At 40.1% G+C, this 25,164-nt stretch overlaps 2 protein-coding genes across 5 annotated transcripts in view; both read left to right on the top strand.

Annotated features, from left to right (window-relative positions):
- The window catches only part of NIN (ninein), a 66,534-nt gene extending 61,871 nt beyond the window's left edge, over positions 1–4,663 (top strand). For all 4 annotated transcript variants that reach the window (XM_061354620.1, XM_061354621.1, XM_061354619.1 and 1 more), the window contains 2 exons: positions 542–655; positions 912–4,663. In XM_061354620.1, coding sequence (XP_061210604.1) covers positions 542–655; positions 912–1,121 — 324 coding nt within the window. In that variant the 3' untranslated portion in view covers positions 1,122–4,663. The remainder of the gene's footprint in view (positions 1–541; positions 656–911) is intronic.
- Positions 4,664–5,270: 607 nt separating this feature from the next.
- On the top strand, positions 5,271–24,086 carry SAV1 (salvador family WW domain containing protein 1). Its single transcript, XM_061354617.1, has 5 exons — positions 5,271–5,540; positions 7,443–7,889; positions 16,609–16,879; positions 17,836–17,979; positions 23,539–24,086. Exons 1-5 carry the CDS (start codon positions 5,447–5,449, stop codon positions 23,738–23,740), a joined length of 1,158 nt encoding a protein of 385 aa, XP_061210601.1. The 5' UTR covers positions 5,271–5,446; the 3' UTR covers positions 23,741–24,086.
- The last annotated feature ends 1,078 nt before the right edge of the window (positions 24,087–25,164 follow it).

The raw sequence follows: 25,164 nt of genomic DNA, 5'->3' as shown, positions 1-25,164 counted from the left end.
GAGTTCCTATTTGGTAAACACTGGTTATGAACAGCTAATCTTGTAAAAAAAAAAAAGTAAAAATAAGTTTGAGTAATAGCATCCTACTTTTTTAGGGTATTACTTCATTTCAAAGGGGCTTTGGTGTGGGAGAGTTGTACTGTCAGACTTGCCCTTATGACTTCACCTTAATTTTTTCTAAAATCATTAAGGTTTTGATTGGCATTTTGTTTCCCCCATTCAAAAGAAATATGGCAGCACCCAAGAACATAAAAAGGAAACTTCCAGATCTGACTATCACAGTAATGACAGAACTTAAATTTTATATCAGTTTCTCTTAGATCTGGTAATCTCAAGTGTAACTTAGAAAATTAGTTTAAGGCTGCAAGTGTTCTTTAAGTGTTGCCATAAAATAGTTTATTCATTTAGTCTACTCTCTAAAGTAGATTCAAATGGGGAGTGCCAGCTATTTTCTTAAGCATAAACTAGGGAAAAAAAGAAAAGAAAAATGAATGAGAACTGAGTTTTGTTAACTGATTCTCATGTAAATATTGCTTTACAGGGGGGTCATGAGCAGCTTCTAAAAATGATGGAAGAACGCATGATTGATGTTGAACAGAAATTAAGGCTTGTGAAGAGGCTTCTCCAAGATAAAGTAAATCAGCTGAAAGAACAAGTAGGTGTTCTTGCTCTCTTCCTCAGTTTGTCCCCATTACTTCTGTAAATAACAAGCTGCAAAGTCAGTCTTGCTTAGAATAGAATTAAAGTTGTTCTCCTTTTTATTTAAGGCTTCTGAGCTAAAGTACATCCTATTTGTCTAAAAATTCCTAAAACTCCAAATTGGGCTTACTTCTTCAGCACTGTTCTTTCTTTTAATTTATATTTATTTTCCTTTTAATTTGCTGAGTAATTCTGTTCTGTTCACAATTCAGCTTTCCAAGAACACTAAAGCAGATGCAATGGTCAAGGATCTCTATGTTGAGAATGCACAACTGCTGAAGGCTTTGGAGATGACAGAGCAGCGGCAGAGAACTGCTGAAAAGAAAAACTACTTACTAGAAGAAAAAATTGCCAGCCTCAATAGGATAGTAAAGAACTTGGCATCCCCATCATTTCATTCAGCAGCCGAGATAAGGTCATAGCAAAGACACGCAGTATGCCACGGTCCCATGCACTTTACTAAAATCATTTTTTAGCTTTTCACTGTGTTGCCTTTTTGTATTGGTGAATTTTAGTTAACGGGTATCTCCAAGGAGAGGACAGAGCTAAATCCCAAACCAGACACTGCCAAAACAGAATTTTTGTTTATTCCCAAACTGTTTTCCTGCTACGTTTTGTCTAAAAGTAATCTTTGCTATGTAAAAAGAACAATACATGGTTTTTTAGGTTAACTTATTTTGATACTTTTTTTTTATTTTAAATATAAATTATGAATTTACTGTACTGAATCAATTATTCATATCTAGATTGAAGCCAAGGTCTAATGCAAACTTGCATTACTGAATTCAAACCTTTAAAATACTGTTGGCCTTCTAGAATACTTCATGCTCCAAAACCAGTAATATTGATAGGTGAGTCTTCAACACTGTCAGTAGAACTGGTATTGAAAGCAAGACTTTCTTGATACGGTCTGCGTCCTGCAAACTGATTCTGGTTTCTGTAAAGCAATATGCTCCAGATGCATGGGGCTTCTGGGTTATTCCTCATGGCTGTTTCTCTGCAGAGCTCAGAGAAAAAAAAAAAGTTTTACTTAAAGTATGTAAATAGACTACTGCCTCCAAGTAAGTGTAACAGTGCTTCATCTGAAGAATTTTCCCAGCTGGCAACTGAAGACTGCTACTCTTTATCTGTTTTTTTTATGCTGTGCTGCCAGACAATGTACAAATTGTAGAGGCCTTAATTTTTTTTTTTGTGTGTGGAGATAAGTTACTAAGGAACAGAAGAGTCATTAAGCTGAAGATGGGAGTTTTGCTTACATAATTTATAAATTCAGTAAAGCAGCAGGACGAGTTTATTAAAGAACTGGAAGAAGAATGAAGAGGGGGATTTGAATCATTTCATCAGTGCAATCCCATCATTAGGCCTCACAGATGTGGACCTTTGCCATTAACGCAGTGTTTGTTTCAATCTGAGTAGTAATTTGGAAAGGCCTGTCTTTCGCATTAGGCCTTAGTATAGAATCTAAGTTTGTAATTACTTGTGAGGAAACATGTTCAATGTGACTATGAAGAACTCAGGGAATAACAGCCTAAGTTAGTTTCCTTCAACATTATAAATGTGGATATTAATGTGAGTGGATGAAGATAAATTTGCATTAGGAAAGGCAGGACAAAACAAACTGCACTTGGATGAGTATTACCTTAGTACTCCTAGGCAAACATGCAGAAGTTCTGTGGCTATGAAGGTAGCGGAGCATCAAGGTCCTGTTTGATTAGCCCATGATGCTGGGGAGTTGCAAGTTTTCTGGGAACACCTTCAAGACTGAGAGGGGTCTGAATTGGAAGCAGCTGAGTAAGAACTTGCATGCTCAAATGCCTGTATGTAACTTATTACTGCAAATAGTCTAGATGTCCTACAACTGCCTTGCCTCCATCAGACCAGTAAGACATTTAAACAATGTAAGTAAAACTAGTGAATGGGGCCATACCAGCAATGCTTCAAACAGGACCTCTTCATATACACGTGAATTGAGAATACAGAGGAGGAGAGCAGATAGTTTGTCTCCGAGACCACTAGTGAGGTGATGGTTCTGACTGCACTTGTAATGAGCCAAAAGTCCCCCAGAAATGGGGATAATACTGCCTACAAGCTCAGTACTGATCAGCACGTGGCTGTAAGGGATGCTCCCTATGTCCAAGTGGTTATTTACCAATTTTGGAGGGTTGAGGGACTGAACTAGACACACAGGCTGAGGACCTCCTGCTCCCTTCCTTCCTGCAGGGAATATAGTGGAAGTGGAAATACGATCACATAAGAAGAACACATTGGAGTATCAAAGTCTCTATAAATTACTTCACTGCTATGCTATTCTAAATGCTTTTAGTATGCTTTATTCCAAGTAATCTCAAATTCAGGGATTTATATATCCCACTTCTCAGAGGCTGCAAAAAGTTTTTCGCTGTGTGTCAGCAATACAGTAACTGAGCAAAATTTCAGAATACTTCCAGGAAACAATCTTAAGCAGGGTCAGATGATCAGCACTGTATTTTGGAAAATATTATTAGCTAGCACATTTTAACACTACTTCATATCTTGACCTAGGTAACCTTCTAACACTCAGTCTGTGACTGGTGTCTGAATGTCAGTGAGAAGGAACGGGTACTTCACTTAAGCTATTGTGGAATTAGTTTCACATTACTCAGTTTTAAAGGCTAGACTACTTAACTAATTCTTTTAATCTCCTGGTAGTTACCAGGCTTTTTTAAACCAAACATACAGACATTTCTAGAGCACAGTAGCAAAAAGGGAGCCGGGATGCTGGAACAGAGGGAGAAAAATGGAGTAAAGGGACTTTTGACTCCTCCCTTTCTCACCTAACTTGCTCTACTTTTCTTTCACTTAGCTTCTAAAAACTAATTAATCACAGGAGAGAGGAGGAGGAAAATGTTTGGTAAATATTTCTTAGGCAAAACATCAATTTCACTGGAACACTTGTGTGAATTAATCCTCAGAAGTGCCTTTTTTAATTACATATTCTAGAGCCTTTCTGTACTGTACTGGTTTTGTGGCTACAGGATAATTCAGGATAACCCCTTCCCAAAAGGAGGGAACACAGAGAAAAGTAGTGCTGCTTGCAAACAAGTGTCACGTTGCTTCTTGGTTCATTGTGTCAGCTCAGAGGATAAGCAGCTAGTTTATAAAGTCCACACTACTGAAAACAAGCATAGAAACACATAATTTATTAAGTATTAGTGGTATTTTGTGCATGAATGTGTATCCTATGCAGTACAGGCTTTTTAAAGATACTAAAGTATCTATTGGTATTGTTCCAGTTGAAAATCACTGAATTTCTAGGCCTCACTCATTACAACAGGTCTTGTCAATTAAGATACTAACTACCTTGTCACCAGAAGATGTTTTAAATGTTTTCAACTCTTGCTTTATGAATCACTGTGAAAATGAAGGCACATGGATATCTCGGGTTGGGAGTTTGGGAAGGGGAGAGACACCAAGTTAAGTTTATGTGTACTGAATTCACACAGTTAAGTGCTACTTGTCAATTTAGAATTATTTAAAAGGATACACTGTCACATGTTCTCTAATTACTACTTTAAATGTAAGGAAAATTGAGTTCTTTGAACCCTAATTGGAAAAAAAAAAAAGGGGGGGGGGAAGGATTCTACCATGTTTTAACTTAGCCAGATTACATGGAAGGTAGAGCATGGAACTGTTTGGCTCTATAAAGAGAAAGCATCCTTTTGTTTACTTTCAGGAAATGCTATCACTGTCTCTCAGGTTTTCCATCATTTACCTGTTAAGTCTCCTGTTTGGTGTCAGGTGCTGTCATTTCATGACAAATGACTTCTGTGTAAATGAGAACAATTGTATATTATTTTTTCTGTTGAGTTTTTTGTTCTGGTGTAATATATTGTCCTTGCAACATCAGATAAAACTGAAAGATGAACCAACTACACTATTTATAATGAATGTATTATATATAAATATATAAAAATACTGTATTATCCATATTTGTGTCATTTGTGTTTTGTCCAACATCAGAATACTTCAGCATCTTCCCATGGAAGTTTTAGGTAGTTCAAGCAGTGCCTGCAAATGTATAGACAAGGCTATAACAGGACAGTTTGGGAGCTACTTTTGGAGTAAGTAGTTTATTCTGTTATGAAAGTATGAAAATTGTAGAAAACTGAGAGGTAATGAACACGCCTCGTCTGTCCTCGCCTTCATATGGAAAATACCGAGAGTTTCTTGCTTTCCCATTTAACCTTCTAAATCTCACTTCTCGTCACTGGGGTGGGAGGCACGGCCGCTAGTCACGGAGCTCCGACTGGGCTCGAGCTTCCCACGGTGCCCCCTTCGCCCTCCCGGCCAGGCGAGGGTCCCCCAGCCCCGTTGCCTGCAGGGCGGTGGGGTCGGTGCCCCCCGTCCCCGGCGCCGCGCTCGAGGCGGGCCCTCAGGCGGCTCCTGTCCCTGCACCGCACCGGCGCAAGCGCCCTCCCGGCCGCGCGGGGGCGCTGTGGCGGCGCGCACTGGCTGCCCTCCTCTGCCCCGCGGCCTTCCCGGAGGGCGGAGGCTGCTGTCCCACAAGCCCCCGCGCGCCGCCCCGTTTCCCCCGTGTACGGTGTGTGCGCACCCCCGGCCCCCGGTGCGCAGCCATGAGGGCGCGGAGCCACCGCCGCCGTGCCTGAGGGGGCAGGGGCGGCAGGGCCCTGCTCCGCCCTGCCCTGCAGAGCGGGGAGCGGCGCCCGGCGCCGGGCATGCGGGCGGTGGTAGCGGGCCGGGAGGTGGGATGCTGTCGCGGAAGAAGACGCGAACGGAGCTCTCCAAACCGGGTGAGGTACAGGGCAAGTACGTGAAGAAGGAGACGAGCCCTCTGCTGCGCAGTGAGTGTCAGGGACCGGCTCGGCGGGCTGGGGGCCGGGCTGGGCGGACAGACCCGAGGACTTCGGCGGGGGCTGTGTCCTTTGTGTGTTGCGGCTGGTCCCAGAGGCTCTGGAGGCTCCCGGGGGGTGCCCTGTTGTGAGACCTGGAAAAGAAGCTGAATTTAAAAGGGAGCCCAACACATAGTGTATGTACGTGTTCATAGGTGTTCACGATAAACTTCAGTGGTTCGGAGCAGCAGTTGTTCAGTTTCAGCAGATGAGGGGTTGACAGTCTCCACACAGATACCGCTGAGGTGAATGGAACAGATCATAGAATCACAAAACAGTTTAGGTCGGAAGGGACCTTAAAGCTCATACAGTTCCACCCCCCCTGCTTGGACAGGATGCCTTCCACTAGGCCAGGTTGCTCAGAGCCCCATCCAACCTGGCCTTGACCATTTCTGTCTTTCCAGAAGTTAATGGTTGTTTTCCCAGTCTAGGCTGTGTGCACTGCCAAAAGGTGTGTGCTTTGAAAATGAGATAACTGTATGAGACAGTTGCATAAAATTCCTGTGGAAGCAAGTGCTCCAGTTCTTAAACCGTGAATCAGCTTGATGAGGTCACCGCTATGTACCTGGGACGCATTGCTGTTCTTGCGGTTAACCTGACATTAATGCCACAGTTCTCCTCGAACTATACAATACAAGTTATACTGTACAATACACGTTGAAAGCGCATTTAGATTTCTTTCTGTTGATCTTTGAAAAACAACCTGACACTGAAACATACTATGGTAGTATTGAAAGATTGGAGATCACTACCAGCAACAACTGATTTGCTGGCAGGAGCAGGTACTCTGCTTTTCTGGAAGTGGGCTGCATGAACAGCTGGTTCCTTACTCAACAGTCATAATCATTTAGTAGTCTGATTACATTGGCTTAATCCTTACAAAAAGCAAACAAACCAACAAACCCACATTTTTTTGCAGGCTGTGGGCGTGTGTAAGGGGTTAACACCTCTTAGACATTTAAGGTAGTTGTCATTATATAATGACCAGCTTTTATATGACTGCTTTGTAGTGATAGTTACAAATATATTGATGATGCCTTTTGGGATCTACTGATATTTACCCTGAGTTATAAGACTTTGAAATTTAAAGTATTTAATAATAAGCATAAGTTCCTTCTGAATGAAAGTTATCATTTGTATTAGCTCACCTGACAGGAAACTGCTTGTTTATATCACATTTAAAGTGGTAGTAGGGAGAACAGTAATGTATGCCTCAATAGAGAAACAGTGAGATTATATGAATGGGTGTCACTGTTGGTGTGTAAAACCTTTAGGTAAACAAGAAAATGAAATATCTTCATGATAATTTGAGAACATAATGTGTGAAGAATGACAGCATTTTACTGTCTGAATTTGGTGATTAGTGGAGAAAGTATAATCTGTTCTTGATTCTGTCATGAGTTCTGTGAGCATTTAGGAATTAACATCTTTAGTTCTGCTGAGTTCATAAGGACAATGGTCCTGATGAAGTGGTGGCCAGGACACATAGATTTTCTTGACCCATTTAGTAGTGAGGAATGAAGCCTGGTGTAGCCACAATACAGCATGAATAGCTTTTGGTTTTTTTGATGGGGTATGGTTTGGTTGGTTTGTTTATTGTAGATGCAGTTACAGTGGCAAAACTGCACTGTTTTGGCAGTAGTTTGTTGCTGGCAGAAGGTGTGATGATTTCTGTTGCACCACTACGAACTGCAGCATTACTGTTATGCTTGCATATGCATTACGGGTGCCTTAAAGGGGTACTAGCATTCAAGTCTCCTCATTTTCATGATGTAAGTCAGTATTGTGACTAGCCAGATACTTTACGTGTAAGTACAGTCAAAGTTCTTACTTCTTTTTCATGCTATATATCAGATCTGATGCCTTCATTTATCCGTCATGGTCCAACCATTCCAAGACGAACTGATATCTGTCCTCCTGACTCAACAACTTCTGCATATGCTTCTGGTGGAGATGGAATTGTTTCCAGAAATCAGAGTTTCCTTCGAACTCCAGTGCAGAGGCCGCCTCATGAAATAATGAGACGTGAAAGCAACAGATTATCTGCACCTTCCTATCTTGCAAGAAGTTTAGCTGATGTCCCCAGGGAATATGGCTCTTCCTCACAGTCCTTTTTAACAGAAGCTAATTCTGTTTTGGAAAATGGAGGTGCTGGTGCCCATTGTTACTATTATGACCATTTTTATGATGCCCAGAGGAGGCGTCATTTAAACGATCGAGTACATGAGGACTACAGGTATTATGAACACAACAGCGATCTCTTTCAGAGGATGTCACAGAATCATGGGAGGCACACTTCAGGTAAGTATTAATTGTTGCTTCTTTGAAAATATGTTTTTGTTAAGACTTTAAGTGCAGAGCTATATCTGCACGATTGGGATCATGTTTTTAGGACTTATTCTGTAGGATAGAGCTGCTTTTTAATTACATTTCTGGGATCCAAGTACAGTGTGTTCACATTTCTTGGACTTAAGAATTCGAGTGCACATATCCAGAAGGAAAAGTATACTTAAACCAGGATTTATTTATGAAATATATGGGCTAAGGTCAAGCAAGTTCTTCTTTTAATGCCAGGCACATATGCAGAACCTCTACACAAAGTTGAATCAGTTGCTAGCTAATAAGGGATTTTATTCATTAGGGGATATCTGCTATTTTCATGACATAGAGAATAACCAACAGCTCCAAACTGTGACATTGCCATTTCATTTTACTATTACTGTATTTTAACTATCATCATGTTACTATTTAGTTTCACTGTGTTAATTTGACATCAGTAAGTATAAATAGTCAAAGGGTGGCATGACTGGTTTGCATAATTAGCAAATTAGCATATAATTAGTGCTGAAATTGACATCCTAGTCCGTGATGCCTTTTTTCTTTTAGCTTGTAGTATTGTTTGTAAACATGCCTGTTTCCCCCCTTAATTTCACTGGAACCTGTCTTTGTTTTCTAAAAGAAGAACAGCGTAAGAAAGAAGAATCCAGTAAATACTACTTATTTAAATACTTGATTCTATATGTGGTGCCACTGAAGAATAATTCTTTGGTGCTGTTGTAAATCTACTGGTGGGATAAAAAGTCTGGGATTACAATGCTGGCCACAGAAAGGTGACCTTAAATGTAGTAAACTTTGTTGTATTCCAGCACTCTATATACTACAAAAACTGTTCAAGGAGTTTGAGTAAAACATTTCAAACCTGTAAATAATGTGCCTTCAGTATGAAATATGTTGTTAGTTCAGCATTACTTGTAATCTGTCAACAAAATGGCAAATAGTCTCTAGCAAAATAAATCTGTCTAGAAAAATAAATCTGGGAAAAACATTGATTTTTAAGGCTACTGACCTGGTGTATGGCATTATAACCAAACAATGCTTTGTGGGTTTTTTACTACAGACACATTTCCATGAAAAGTGACAGAAGAGTAGTGCTGGTGTTACTGCTGTCAGCCAGTAAATCCTGAATTACTAAATTTTAAGATTTGCTACTTCCATCCATGTTTATTTTGCTAAATGCTAATATATCTGATCTACCTAGATCTTGCATGAAAGCCTTCCATCTCTCTCAGTTACTGTTCAGCCAGCAGTCATTGAACATTTACCTGGTCTGCAAAACAAAAATAGGTTGTGTGCTGGGATATTGTAGGGAGGAGAGACAGGAGGGCAGGATTTCATAAACCAGTCCATCAGTTTAACATTCAAAATTACCATAGTAGCTGTGTGAGGAAGACTTAAAAAAAATGGTACTGCTGCTGGGCAGAACTGAAATGGTGTTAAGTGGAAATGGAGTTCTAGGTGTTAGTTTGCAAGTGGAGTTTAATCTAGAAAATTTTTAAACCAAGTTGAAAGTAGGGCTTAACAGCCATGTATTTCTCAATTGTAGCAACATGGATTTCTTTCTGAACAGATTTCCACCCCCCTCCCCCACCCATTTGTCAACATACCCCCTTGGCTACCTGAAATCATAAAGGAGCTGCTGATGTTTGTTTGGTCCTTTGTCATTCGCTCTCATACTTTTACATTTAATATCTTGAACAAATTCCATACATGTTTCGTAATGCGTGGGTATTCAATCTGCATTTGTGGGGAGAGACAAAAAAAGGTGAGCCTTCTGTCTGCCAGTGTTTCCCTTCTCTATTTTTTTTTCTTTGCTTTCATCTCAACATGAGTATGAGCTCTTCTTCTTTCAGTTTCACTGCACTAAGAACATTGACCAGTGCCCTTAACTTCTGTACATCTTTTCCAGAATTGTAAAGTAATTATGTGGCCAAAAATAAGAAAACCTTAGATTTTCTGACTTCTTTCATCTCACCATTAAGCTTCTTTTTGTTTGAACTATCCATTGCCTTCAAACCTTCAGTGTTTTCCTTGAGATCCACTATTTTTTCTGTAATTTCTAGATCCCTTTTTCCCTGCATTTTCAGAATACTGAGTCAGGCCTTTTACTTTTGTTGTCTTTGTCTAAATTACTTGCCTTACCATCTCCATTGTTGTTTTTAAACATTTCACTTAATCAAAATTCTTCTTCAAGAGATGTCAGAATTGCCCAACACCCACAGTTTCAATGTAAATTCTGTTAATTAGCTGGAATGTGTAAATGCTGCCTCCTGCCCTTTTCCTCCTTTCCCACCCTGCATCAGAAGGTGCCCTCAGTCAGTTCTGTTCATGGTTTGGGTTGATTGCTGTAGAAAAATTCTCTGATAAGCACAAGGTGTACTTGCTTTCTGTGAGTAATGCTTCATTTAGTGCTGGTTACAGCTGGGATGACATTTAGAAGCAGCAATCTGAAAGTGAAGAGGTGCATGTGAATTTCAGCTTTCATTCAAAATAAAGATTCCATTCTTACAACTTGGAGAGAAGTTAAAACCATGATTTTATTGTGAGCTTCATACTTAAAGTATTCAGCAAAGTATTTAAGAAAGTCCCATGATTTTTCAGCAGTTGATGTTGACAGCATTGTTACGTTCTTTCACCTTGAAGTCATGTTTTCTTTCTCAGTATGGTTCAGTTCTACTGTGTCCTTCTCTTATTTTCATTAGATTTGGTTTTAATTAGCAATCTAGGTGGTTTTCAAAAAAAAAAAAGAGATATTTGAGTTATGTCCTGATTTTGTACATTTTGCTACCTCTGTGGCATTTCTTGATTTTTATTCTTTTTTTTATCATGTCCATTTCAAACTTAAGAGACTTTACCTATCTTTCCTCGACATCTCTTTCCTCTCTTCTAGGTTAAAAGTTTGGGGAGGTCTGTGGTTGAAGTTATATCTACAGTATAGATTGGAACTAACTTGTAACCAAGACCTCAATTATTTGTACCTGTTTGAGCGGTAAGCTAAAACATTCTTATGTGTATATGAAAATTGCTGAGATTAAAATCACAGTGTAAAGGGACTTTCTGATGATGCATAGTAAGCAGTTGACTGTGGTGTCAGAAAAGAAAAGCGATTAATCCTGTGAGCAGAGAATCCTGTGTGCTTTAGTGAAAGTAAGGTCACCTCGTGTTAAAATGTACCCCTTAAAAATTGCAAACTGGTATTCATGCTTAATATAAGAGCAAAATAAAGAAATACAAATTATTAAATGAAACCTATTTAGAGGTAAAGTTGCAGCACTTTTCTTTTTAGGTGTGTACACTTAACTAATTTTTAAACAAATGTCAGTTCCTGCCCTTTTCTTCTTATGTGCTAATTTTGCAATAATTTCTTTGTAGCATACTTTTCAAAGCTTTCAGAGTACTTCCTGTCATTTCCTATTTTGTGAATATATGCGTACTTGGAATGCCCCATTCCCTCTGCAAACGAGATACTTCTGCTCAGGAAGTACCTTCAGATGCTTTGGAATGAGTTAGAAAGGCCTGGAAGCCACAGACCTTTCTAAACAAAAGTTACTGGAACTTCTGTTGCTTTTTTTTTTTATTACTTACTCCCTTAGAATTAAGCAGTTTGTTCATGTTCTCTTCCTGTTCTTCATCCTGCTTTGTTGAGGGGAAGGGAGAGGATTTTGGCATTCTGAAAAAAGGCTGTTGAGACAACTGACCTAATGAAAAATGAATTTGAAGGCGTTTTGTTTGGCTAAATCTGTTCTTCAACACTTTGAAATTTCGTTGAAGCTAGTTGTGGGGAGTTCATAGTCTGAAACTTCTGTGCCTACATCATCATTATATCTAATAAACAAAGGGAGACTTTCTACTCTCTTTGGGGATTTTTGTCACTTTTCCCTGCTGTGGTGATGTGGGTTTTCTCCTGTGCTTTCTACCAGGCAGCCCGAAGAACTGCCCTTTGCTGACCTAGAAGCCTTTCCTCCTAGGAACTTTGACTTCTTTCCAGGCAGAGTTTGTTTACAACGAAACCCCTTCACCGGGTCGTGAAAGCGTTAACACGTATCCCTTACTGATTTTTTTTCATACTAATGGAACAAACCAAACAGAATTTCCTTGATTGAAGAAGATACCACATATTTGTCACATTGGTGACATGACTAGGTTAAGATACATTTTTAAAGAGAAGAATATTAAATGGAAGAACTCTGCACCAATACAGTGCGCTGGAATTTGCATTGTATTGCTCAAAGTTAAAGTTTAGATTCTGGTATTAGGACACCCTATTGTTGAAGAAGTTGAAAATAAGACTGAATTTAGGGCCTGGCCTTACTTAAAACTGTGAGTGTTTTTAATTTTACTAATAGTAGTGATAAGTGGTTGCTGTCCCTTTGCACTTGTTTTTTTTCAAAGCATCAAGAGCATACACAGCAATACTTCTAAGCAAGCAGACTGCATTGAAGAGGATTTTACTATTCTGTGATTCTGTTGCTTTGGGACAGCATATAATGCCTCTCAGCCTGGTTGACAAATTATTTCAAGACCTTAAACTGAAGTTACTGTATTTTACAAGGGAAGGAAAAAGGAAAGCCACAAGTGGTGTTCAGTATTGATGTTACTTAAAAGGAGCAGCTGAACCAAAATACACCCAAAACATGTACCATTATGAAACATAATTAACAAATGAGGCTAGACAAGATCTAAAAAGGCAACCTGAAAAGATTTACAATTGCAAAAATTAAAATTCATTGTGGACCATTCTTGAGATGTGATAGTGCCACTCAGGGAAATTTATAAATAACTGCGTATCCTTAAGCAGAGGAAAGGAGACTTTCAACATTTAGAAAAAAGCAGATAATTTAAACAAGTCTGTTCCCTGGGAAAGCTGGGAGAATGAGAATTTCTGTCTTGACATAGGTAGAACAGCATGTGAACAAGAAAACCCCGAGTAGTCACAGTGAACTGGTTGGACAGTCTGCTTTTGTTTATCCTTCAGTGACAGGAAGATCACAGGGATTACACTAGGTATTTTGATAAAAATAGTTCATGTTTTAAGTTTGTTTTCTGTATATAGTTTGCATTGTATTAGGTACATCTCATACCAACCCATGATGCAGGGAATATCCTTGATGCACACAGTAATATCCTGTGTGAATCTTTGGGCTGCTATGAAAATGCTTTAGGTCAAAGACCAAAGATGATGATGATGATGACACAACATAGTGCTCACAGGAGATGGTTTCAGGCTGTCTTGTAACTTTCTTTTTTGATTTATGCTTTGGAAAACATCACATAGGAATGTGCTCTTCCAAGTGTTGTTCAGTCTTAGTGATACTTAGAGGTGTATATATATGAAGGCCAATTTTCATGTTCTCTTACTGTTCAGAATCATAGCAGGAGCTATTTCTCTTGCATGTGTATCCACTCTTCCTTGAAGGAAGCATGTGCTGAGTTTTATATGGAAAACCAACATACAATTTCTTTTGATCTCTAGTAACTCCAGGTATATAAACAAATGGCGTAATTGTCCTAATTGCTGATTTTAATGCCATAGTGGGTTGATGGTTGTGAGATGCTGTAAGTATTACCTGAGGTCTCCAAACTTCCAGCACACAGTATTTCAGTATGAGTTGTGATTTTAAGGGGAAAAATGCCCATTAAGACTATATATGATAATTACAACCTGAAATATTGCAACCATCAGTTTATAAATCTGGCCTTTGATTTCATAATTAGAGCTTGGTAGTTGTAGAGCCTGGAACGCTGTTCAAAATGGGTAACTGATACAGCTGCATAAATTATATCTTAAGAGTATGGCTCTCCTTCATAGGTGAAGTCAAAATAGCAAAAGAAATGTGTGATGTGCCTGTGGTCCAGTGTTATTTTTGTTCCTTGCATTTTAAAAATAAATAAAAAATAAGCTAGCATTGTAGCTATGTAGCATGAAGCTAGAATTAAATGATTGTGCAAACACAGAACTGCCAGTGTTGCCCTTCCGTTGGGTACAGCATTACTTTTTAGCCTGCTTTCTAGGTGATTTTCTATCTAACCTAGATTTTGGCTTTCTTCGCTATCTGAGTCCGTCTTCCAACCTTATCAGGCTTTTTGTATGAAGAGATATAGGCGTCGAGTCAAGAACTTGTGCGGAGGATGGCTTGTGCAACTTCTAATAACAATGTCCAAATGTTGGAAAGCATTAACCTGTACCCCAGGGAATGAATATATATGTATTTGATGCTGGAATCATGCTAGAATTTAAGTAGGAGGAACTGTAATAAAAATACAGTTATGTGCTGGTTTTAACAGTAAACAGAAAAATACGTTTATACCTCTGTGAAAGTTCTTTTCCCAGTCAAGTTTGTGTGTTCAGGTCTTCTGGTAGTGGTGATTTAATAGTCACTGTTTATACACACACAAAACCACAACACAGCGGTCCAGTTAATTGGAGAAAATACTGAGTATGTTTAGCCAAAGGTCAGGAAGCCTCCAGGATGTATTTTCTCACTGGAAGTAAAGGTCTAGGTTGCTTAATCATAGTATGAGATGGGAGCTGTCACAGGAAGACAGCCATCAACTTGCCTTTATAGAGCTAAAAAATAGGTAAGTACTATTACAAGAGGAAATACTTCAAGGCCAAATAGTTCAGAACATGAAAAGGCTAGAAAATGATCTGTAGGTGAGCACCAGTGTTTTAAAGACTGAGGAGGAAGTTTGTGAGATTTGTTTGTTTATTATTCGGTTGCTTTGGAGCCTTCCCATTACTTTATTGTTGATGACTGCTGACTTGTATCAGAATGACAGCCCATCCAGTTTTCAGTTTGTCATTTCATATGTAAATTAAGGTTTTAAAATAGTTGACATCCCTTGGCTAGCATGCTCTAGTGTGTATGTGTGTTGTTGAGAAGGACCATTGCCTTTGTCTGCCAGCAAAAGCATGAAATTGCCTGAGAAATATAACAACTTTGCTGCATTTTCCGTATAACTGTTGTCTTTTTGAGTTAACGACCACAGTTGGAACCTATTTTTAATAGTACTTCAGATGAGATGGACTTTGCCTTTTCCATCTTGTGATGGGAAATAGTAACACACAACCTGATGAATACTGTGGTTGAATAGATGCATTTGATTGTGGGATTAAAAGATAATTGGTATTTCTTTAAAGCCAGGGACTGTTTAACTGTAGAACTGGGGGTAACTGAAGGTAACTACTGTAATGAATTTTAAAGAGAGAGTTGAATTTGGGCCAGCACTTCCAGTAGGTAGTAGGCTTCCCAGGAATGGAAAGAGACATGCGGAGTTCTTGATTATATCACTTGGGTTTTGTGGTTGGTTTTGTTGGTTGGTTTGATGTTTGCTGTTGGTTTGTGTTTTGTTTGTTTGGATTTGGGTTTTTTAGTTTTCCGTAATTATTATTATGGCTTTTATTTCAGCTGGCTGTCTAAGTATCCATAGTGTACAGAGGGAAGGAAAAGATGGAATTGAGTTTCTTTAATACATCTCTCAGCATCCAGCATGCAAATTTTTAAAATATAAAACCTGTGTGTATGTTACAGCAAATCACATATTTTAAAATGCTAACAAACAGTGTCTTAACTTATTTAGTGATAAATCCTGTGTTTCTGGGACAGAGGTGGGAACTTCATCAGCTACTGGTCCCAGTCACTTCTCAAACCACCAATACATGTAACCTAGGCTTTAGTTCTCTTGCTCAAGAAACCCTTCCACTGCAGCCCACAGCACCAGGAAAAGCTGGAAATTACTTCTTTTCACATTTCTCTTCAGCATTCTGAACCATAAGGGCTCACTTCGAAAGAAGAGCAAGATCTAGAGAAGCAGCTATACAGCCCACTAGATAACAAAACTTCCTTCCAAGATCTGTGGGAATGAAGGAGGAAAAGGGTGGAGGGGGATGAGGGGAAGAGATGGGAGATTTTGTGACTTGTTCTGAAAAGGTCTGTGGATCTTGTCTCGTCAGCATTTGAGCAGCGTTATATCATACCCAGTGTGCAGTGAAGGGCTTGTGCGGGATTCTCCATGGATCCAGCTCTTCTGTTTTCTCTTGTGACTGCTGACGCTTTTTTAGCCATGATTGCATGCACTTTAGCAGTAACACTCAGTGCAGGATGGTGCTAACTTATATCTCATTCCTTTATTAGTTTACCTGGTCCTGCTACTTGACTGGTTAGTCTGAAGAGCTTCGTTGATATTCAGTGATTTTTCTGTCTAGTTGTAATACCTGGCTAACTAGAAAAAGAAATAGCTGTGGGGTTTTTGTAGATAAACAGTTTTGATGCAGCTGTAATAACATTAACAGAAACAGTTATTTATGTAAAGCTTTAACATTTGTAATCTTATTATCAGCTCTCTGCTCAGCAAATTGAGACTGCAATAACAGCTTCATCCCTGTTATGTATACTAATGTATATCTCTAATTGAAAACAGCAAGTATGCTTTAACTGTCTCTGAATGAACCTGTCTAGTGAATCTGGAGCTTGAGGAGAGCAAAACAAGTGAGACTTAAAAGGGAAGAGCTATTTTGACTCAATTGCCCCTTTTTACTAACATACAAGTGCATGTGCCCTAAAGGCCATGATATTGTTTAGTGTTCATAGAGTGCCTGGAGGGGGGAAGTTGACTCGCATATAATGGTGGGGTTTGGTATTAGTAGTTCAGCTAAACATTGCTTTCCCTTTTTTCTTTTTAGGCATCGGTAGAGTTGCTGCTACATCTCTAGGAAACTTAACAAATCGTAGTTCTGAAGACTTACCTCTTCCTCCTGGCTGGTCAGTGGACTGGACTATTAGAGGAAGGAAATACTATATAGATCATAACACTAATACAACCCACTGGAGCCATCCACTCGAGCGTGAGGGACTGCCTCCAGGATGGGAGAGGGTTGAGTCAGCAGAATTTGGAGTGTATTATGTAGATCACATCAATAAAAGAGCTCAATATAAACACCCTTGTGCTCCCAGGTAAGGCATCTGCCTTCTTTTCTGTGACTGTTGTTTTTTTCTTAAGCCAGTTAAGAAAGTGGAACTGTTTTTGTCTTGTATAATGTGCCAAGAACTTATTTTTAGAAGTAAGCTTTACTGGCTCTCGACTAAGATTTTTAGAAGTAGTTGTAATTGTTAGGTTTCTGTCTCAGGTGTTACTGTCTTAAGTTTAGAAACAGGATATTGTTCCTAACTCACTAAAACAGAGCAGCTATTCTCTTCAACTGTCAGTAAAACAACAAAGTTGCTGAGAACAAAATTTAGTTGTATACTGAAAAGAAACTCGATCTGATGTTCCAGGAGACTGAACAAATAGCACATACCATCTGAAACATGAATTAAGTCTTGTCTAGAACAAAAATCAGTGTTTTAGCTGCTTGGAATTTCAAGGTAAAATGATCTTAGTATGTACCAAATTTAACAGTTAATTTCTGCTGCTTAATCTACTTTGCTGCTACCCAGGAAAAGAAAGATTTTTAACATATGGCACAAAAGATAAACATGTGAAAATATCCTTTGTTACAGATGGAATAACTCTTACTGACTGCTGCCTGAATACATTCGTTCTAATGTATTAAATGGTGGATTACTTGGCTGAATCAGTACTTGCCTTTTTAATGTAAAACTTGCCTTTAAAAACATTCTGCTTTAGTATCCAGGTAGCGGGCAGTAGGTGAATAGGTCCAAGGTGAGTTTTACAGGGTGCTAACAGGTAGCAGCAACACATACAGTTGTGATTGGCGTGAAGCACAAAAACAGCGGCAGAAAGTTGCTCTCACTGTATGAGGAATGTTCATTGCTGAGGTGACACTCCATTTGTGATTGCATCATTGGCCTTTGCATGTATTAGTCTGCGTACTGATGTTAATGAGTTAATGATATTGGTATGTTTAAGTTACTGCTTCAAGGTATGGACTTTGTCTTCCTTTGTGCAGTGTTCCCCGTTACGACCAGCCTCCCCCAGTGACTTATCAACCACAGCAAGTGGAGAGAAGCCAGCCCCTCCTTGTCCCTGCAAATCCTTACCACACTGCAGAGATTCCGGACTGGCTGCAGGTCTATGCCAGGGCTCCTGTAAAGTGAGCTTTGTTTTTTTTTTCCCCTTTCATTTCACACTCTGCATGCATTGCTTAGAAGGAAGATTAATTTTGATGACTGACTCTAGCTGGTATCTGTTTCTTAACTGCACAAGTACTATTGCTGACAGCACATGAGTAAGTTGTACCAAACATTCATCATATTAGTTTGCTTTGGTTTAGGCATTACTTAAAATTATCACAGTACTTCTGGCAGTTTGCGTGATTTGCAAAATGGTACATTACAGAGCCGAGGATGTAATTTACTTTCAGCGTATTTGTGAGAATGGCACCATGTACTTATAAACTATGTGAAATATTTTAGAGTGTTAACTTCTTAATCTATATCTTACCCCTTTTTTAAAAAAACAGATTTTAATTCGCAATTAAGAATTTTGAATTGAGACTGAAATCCCTTGAATTAAAAACTAAGTGTTAGTACAGGGCCTCTCCGCCAAGAAAAGGTTTGAATCAGCATAATGAAACAAATTACATTTTCTAATGGGTGCACTTCTGCAGAAGAGTAACACTAAATAGAAAAGCAATAAAAATTAATTAATTATGGAATCATGTACATTTTTCATAAGAGGAATGTAAAGAAACTGAGTTACACAGCAATGAGTAGGTGAGTCTGCAGTTGCAAATTCAGACTGTGTATGATGTTCAGTGACTTCCACTAAAGAATCCTCTTTTTTTAGCTGCTTCTATTAACTATAATTTGAATGGGTTTTATTACTTCTTGTGGCTCCTGGGCTTGCCAGTAGCCCGTAAAGATTTAAATTGGCCTAAAATCCACCAGTACACTTAGGCACCAGGGATATACACGTTCCTGTAACCTATGGGAGGACTTGTTTCCTAGAAATCCTTCTAGGTTTTGGCTGCAGCTGCATTTCTTTATTTAGGTCTTTGGCACATCCAGGCAACGTAATTTTAAATATTTCAGCCTGTATTGTATGGACTCTTGTTGGTACTTTTCCTGACACTTGAGAAGCAAATTTAAGACAATTCAAACAATTTAACATTATCAGGAATGTCTTAAGTTTGTTTCAGCCTACTAGATAAATTAAAAAAGCCCCCAAAACCACAACCTAAAACATTTAATTCATTCAAGCTGTTTAAATAGAATTTACATTGTTCAGAGTAATCAAAAATCGTGTATTTTCTAGTATCCTTTTAGCCTGCCATTACAGTAGTGCTGATGGTAATAGGAATATTATTGTAATTCTCAAGCACTTCTGTGAGGAAGTAAATTCTGATCTATGCTAATATTCTGTTAGAAAAGTGAGGAGGAATGGTAGCAGCTGGCTTAGTGTCACCTCATCTTGAGGGCTTCTTGAGGAACAATTGATAAGTAGTTTTCACTGTTATTAAAATCAGGATCACTTATGTATTTTCAGTGTAATTTTAATAATGAACCTTTTCTCTGTTGCCAAAGCAACTGGCTTGAACCTTAAGAGAACATCCAGTAATGCTTGTAAGTTCTCCAGCAGTGTTGTCCAAAAGCTGAATATGAGAACGGTATGAACATTCTCCGTGTTCTGGTGCAGAAATGGAAGTAAGCAGCCAAACACTTTCATAGCAGCAGTAGAGGAATACCTTTTGCAATCTGCTATTCGAAATTTACTTTAAAAATCTCCTGATTATCAGTGCAGTTTTGCACTGAAATCACTGTGGTATGTTTTGTTATTATTTGTTACGTAACACCTGACTGTAGCTTGATTTAGTCAACCAAAGGCCAATTTTTGTTGAGTAAAGTAGCTAATCACAGTAAAAACAGGTAATGTTAGCTTTTGTTTCAACAAGTTTCTCTAAAGGATAAGGATTCTGGCTGCTGGGAAAACCTAATGGAGAGTTTAGTAGGTGTTAGTGGTAACACATCCTATTTTAGTGAAAAATGGTCAAACTGTTAAGATAAAGAATATGATAACTTAGCTCATTAGATGATGAAGAGGCTTTAATGTCTAGTTGAGGTAACAATTTCCTATATCCAGGTATTTTCGATAACTTGAAGCATCCTTTTTACCTCTCTCCTAGCATCTAGTTTTGAGAGCAGAAGTGCAGTTACCAGAATTTGAATGCAGTAGAATTAAGATTCCTGCCTAGCAGTTAACCCTTTGCTTGACTCTAGAACTGAGTGTTTCTCCAGCCTTCCAAGTTAGGCAGCCCAGTCTTGCAGATGTTCCCACAGTATGTTAGACTGCATGCATGGGACTGTCAGGGTGAAGAGACCAAAAATGCCTTTCTTGCATGAGAGATCATGGTTCACATTCTTCCCCCATCTCTTCTGAACAAGGGATCATAGAATCACAGAATGGTTTGGGTTGGAAGGGACCTTAAAGACCATCCAGTTCCAACCCCCTGCCATGGGCAGGGACACCTTCCACTAGACCAGGGTGCTCCAAGCCCTGTCCAACCTGGCCTTGAACACTGCCGGGGATGGGGCATCCACAGCTTCTCTGGGCACCCTGTGCCAGCACCTCACCACCCTCACAGAGAAGATTTTGCTCCTCATATCTAATCCAAATCTACCCTTTTTCAGTTTAAAGCCTGCTACATACTGCAGGATCTGAACACAGGACTTTCTTCCTCTATCTCTTACCAATTGGCTGTAAATATTCAGGGCAGGTCAGTGTCTCTTGTGTTAAAAGTGTCCTATTTTATATAAATACTTGCTATCTACTGGGAAAAGCACTGGAGACTGGGTATTCTGGCTGTGTGTTCTGTCAAGTAAGCTCCTGCTTTCTTACCCAGGAGGGAAGGCTCTGTACTCTGCAGGAATTACGGACTAACATGTTTTCTCCCCTCGATTGCTGGCTCTGTGACTAGATGTCCTTCCAAAAAATGTGAGTCTAGGTCAGGTACTGGTACTCTGTGCCATATTCCTCCGCATCTCTGTGGTTAGTTGTTCATAGACCTTCAATCTTTTGGATTGGAATGAGCCCATTCCAACTGAGGCTGCTGATGGCTTCATCTTTAAGTAGACTTCTTGTCCTGTTCCTTGGCAGGCAAAACAAAGCTCGAACACTGGAAAATAATCCTGGTGTGCTGCTTTTCTTGAGAAACTGTCAGCAGTGAGAGCTTCAAAGAGCTAAAAACCACCAAGGTTTTATTATCATCTGTGATGCAGACCCCAGAAAACCTGCAAACATGTTATTACGTGTAATGGAGTTTTGGTTTCCTTTCTGCTTATGTTGCTACCTTAACAAGAAACAGTCTTTCCACTAAGAATCAGCCTTGCTGCAGCATGTATTTTAATATATGCCATTGGCCCAGAACGTTTGAAAGGATCCATCAGCACAGGGCAAACCTGGGGAAATCCTGCTGCAGTTGAACTCAGTTCAGCTGAGCTCATGATGTGGGAAAGGAGCAGAGAAGGAAAGATGGTGTTCATGTAAACTCATCCACCAAGTGCATCCAAAGATAGCTGTACTTGGCAAACCTTCAAAGCAGCAGTGTGCAGTCCACCTCTCTCTGGAGTTTGGTCCCCGTATTGAAAAACCAGCTGTAAGTTGGGTGTTTTTTCTCACTTTAGGGAAGAGTGATTTTAGCAGTGCAGCCCTGTCAGGACTGGGATGACTTTAATATAGAAGCTGTTATTTAGGAAGGTTATAGAAGTTGTGGTTATTTAAGTTCTTAAAATTTCTCAGAAGCGTCTTTGGTAGTGACCTGCACGTCTTGGTGCTTCTGATGCATACAGCCTTCCAAGTATGTCCTTGCAATATGTAATGCAGTTTATTTGCTTAATTTTACTGGTATTTTGGCTTCAGCCTCCACTCAAGTGAATGTATCTTCTCATGTATGGTGGAAGTGGGAAGAAATACAACAGTAAGAGTTTGACTTAACAGCTGAGCTAGTTTCCATCTCAGCCGGCTATTCTTAAGGGAGGAGTTCAGGATGGCACTGATGTTTTAAACAACAGGGAACATCCCCAGGCTCACAGTAGCTCATCTTTTCCAGTATGGGGAGTAAGAACATGCAGGATTTATAGCTGCTAGGCCTTGCATTGCTCCCTTGACACCTGCTCGTGGGGACAGATCACTGCCCATAGCTGTGAGCTGTTAGGATGTCCCTCACTGGTGTGAGTACTTGCAGCAGTTAATTATGGCCTAATTGGTTCTGTTGCCACTCAGTAGTCCCTGATGCTGTCTAACATCGCCCCTTTCTGGGGTCCTGTGGCATTCATGACCTGCAGTTTAAGACACCATGACTTAGATTATTGCTGCTAATTAACCAAGATGGGGACAGAGTCCAAGAGCACTTGTTAAGGCTGGAACAAGAACACTTTGGGAACAGCAGCGAGTGGCAAGGGAAGACTTCAGTATTCTGCCTGTGGTGAGGCACTGGCTGGCGAGCATTGGGGTGAGCTGTGGAAATAATTTTATTTTCTGTGTTACTCTTAAAAGATGTTTTATTGCTAAATCTTTTGAGGCTTGTCATGAATGAGATAGCTGGTTTCATTGCTTCCAAAAGGTATTTTCTGCATTGGTTTACTATAGTGAGTTAATAGGATCTTTATTTCTGGAGTTTCTCTTGTTGTATTATAGTGATTCTGCAGTTAGAATCATAGAATAGTTAGGGTTGGAAAGGACCTTAAGATCATCTAGTTCCAACCCCCTGCCATGGGCAGGGACACCTCACACTAAGCCATGTCACCCAAGGCTCTGTCCAACCTGGCCTTGAACACCACCAGGGATGGAGCATTAACAACCTCCCTGAGCAACCCATTCCAGTGCCTCACCACCCTAACAGTAAAGAACTTCTTCCTTATATCCAATCTAAACTTCCCCTGTTTAAGTTTTAACCCGTTACCCCTTGTCCTGTCACTACAGTCCCTAATGAATAGTTTATCCCCAGTATCCCTATAGGCCCCCTTCAGATACTGGAAGGCTGCTATGAGGTCTCCATGCAGCCTTCTCTTCTCCAGGCTGAACAGCCCCAGCTTTCTCAGCCTGTCTTCATACGAGAGGTGCTCCAGTCCCCTGATCATTCCCGTGGCCCTCCTCTGGACTTGTTCGAACAGTTCCATGTCCTTTTTATGTTGACACCAGAACTGCACACAATACTCCAGTTGAGGTCTCACAAGAGCAGAGTAGAGGGGCAGGATCACCTCCTTCGACCTGCTGGTCACACTCCTCTTGATGCAGCCCAGGATACGGTTGGCTTTCTGGGCTGCAAGCGCACACTGAAGCTGGCTCATGTTCATTTTCTCATCGACCAACACCCCCAAGTCCTTCTCTGCAGGGCTGCTCTGAATCTCTTCTCTGCCCAACCTGTAGCTGTGCCTGGGATTGCTCTGAGCCAGGTGTAGGACCTTGCACTTGGCTTGGTTAAACTTCGTAAGTTCAGGTGTAAGTGTAGTTTTCTGACTTGCTTTGAGCCACAACTCCCTGTCTTCTGGTGTTAATTACTTTATTTCCTCACATAAAACATGCTGACCTAGGTTGTGATCAGTGGCTGTTACAACCATGAGGCCAGTTCTAAAGAAAACGCCCAGAACACTTCATGGTCGCTTGCAGAGGTTTGCAGATAATCTCTCCTTTCTTTTTTTCTTTACCAAAACAGATACGACCACATTCTGAAGTGGGAGCTCTTCCAGCTGGCAGACCTGGACACGTACCAGGGAATGCTGAAGCTGCTGTTCATGAAAGAACTGGAACGTATTGTGAAGCTGTATGAAGCGTACAGGCAGGCGCTCCTCACCGAGCTGGAGCACCGCAAGCAGAGGCAGCAGTGGTACGCTCAGCAGCACAGCAAGAATTTTTAAGCAACTCTTTTTTAAAACAGACTTTTATGAGGACACAAAGAGCTTTAAAAGGTTTTCACACTTAAAACTATGAAAAAAGTGCTTTTGTTGAAGAGGCAGCTTATTTTTGTTGATGTTGTTGCACCTTTGTTATTATCCTCTTGAATAATTTTCTACATGTATTATCTATTGTTTATAAAAATGACAAATGTTTGTTAATCTTTTTCCATACAAGAAGTAGTTTATTATTCTGAAAACTAGCGCGGGGTTTAATCAGACACTTGATTCTGGTATCTTTCTCTAGCAGCCGGCTGCATTATTTAGAAGCTGACTGTCTACTTTTAAAGGGCAATAAATGCAACTACATGAAATGGTCCTGGGTTCAAAACGTTAAAATCCCAGTGACTATTTCTGGGTATTTCCCTTGGGATGCCGTATCCCTCTCTTGAGAGAGCTCTGCTCTTTGTTTACAGCTTTAACAGACAGAACACAGACCCTGTTCCCTTTCGGTAAGGCCCAGTGCTGTAACCAGGCGAAACAGCACGATAGCGAAGTCCAAGTTGCCTTATTTTTTACTTCAGCGCATTACTGCTTTGGGTTTACTACTAGTTTTCACAGAAATTAGAGGTGGAATTCCTTCCTGAAGATGAAGGTCTCTAAGCAAACTGTTCCCTCTTTTTAAATCCAAGCTGAACTGTGTTTTGTGAAATGTGACCCTGTCACATGGGAAGGTAAGGGCACTGTCTGACCAGCTGTGCTACACCGTGACACAGAATCACTTTTAAACGAGCTTTAGTCTTGTAGTAACACTTCCTTACTTGGGGAAAATGTTTAATTGTACAGTCAGCCTCTCCAGTATTTTCCTTTGGTTCATTGATTGTCCTGAAATGTTATTTATGGATTCTTTTTAGTGCAATAAACATAGTTGCAGACAAAAAAATCCCCCCAACATTTCTTGTAAATCCTATTAACTCAATAAAAATTGTTTTGTTTAGTGAATGGAGGGTTGTCCAGCTCTTTTGTTTTGCCTTGTAGAATGTCAAACTGTACAAGCAGAGCAAGGATCTGATCAGGATGGTGACAGGCAGAAGCTCAGGCTCTCTGAAGCCATGTAGGGTTTGGAGGCTCCAAGCTTGGCTGTGCTGAGTCAACAATAGGGTCCGTCACATCACGACAGAGAAGTGAAGGGTGGCTGGGGCTGTGGACCTCAGCAGCAACCCTTCCTTCATCTTGGCTTCACCTGAGAAGCTTTTCCTCTGCTGACAGCTGGAGACTTGGTTATTCCCAACACTTGTAAAACCTGGCTTACCTTGTTTGTGAGAGAAGCACCTTCCAGCGGTCAGTCACCCCCGGGCCAGAGGCAGGCCAGGAGTGTATTCCAAATACCAACTCGCCATTAAAAACACCAAAAAGGAAACCAAGAATGTGAGGAACCCAAGAAGAGA

The sequence above is a fragment of the Neopsephotus bourkii genome, unplaced genomic scaffold, assembly GCF_033783945.1.
Source record: "Neopsephotus bourkii isolate Nb327-2 ecotype Australia unplaced genomic scaffold, CSIRO-AGI_Nbou_v1 NB_740, whole genome shotgun sequence".
NCBI lineage: Eukaryota > Metazoa > Chordata > Aves > Psittaciformes > Psittacidae > Neopsephotus > Neopsephotus bourkii.
Note: the sequence above shows the minus strand (reverse complement) of the source record. Positions and strands in the feature narration are given on the sequence as shown.

What these genes read in the sequence shown, in the direction of transcription:
- SAV1 (XM_061354617.1), top strand. Translation starts at nt 5,447, where the DNA reads ATGCTGTCGCGGAAGAAGACGCGAACGGAGCTCTCCAAACCGGGTGAG. An exon ending in TCATGGGAGGCACACTTCAG is followed by an intron (nt 7,890 to 16,608) that starts GTAAGTATTAAT and finishes TTTTCTTTTTAG; the next exon opens with GCATCGGTAGAGTTGCTGCT. An exon ending in TATGCCAGGGCTCCTGTAAA is followed by an intron (nt 17,980 to 23,538) that starts GTGAGCTTTGTT and finishes TTACCAAAACAG; the next exon opens with ATACGACCACATTCTGAAGT.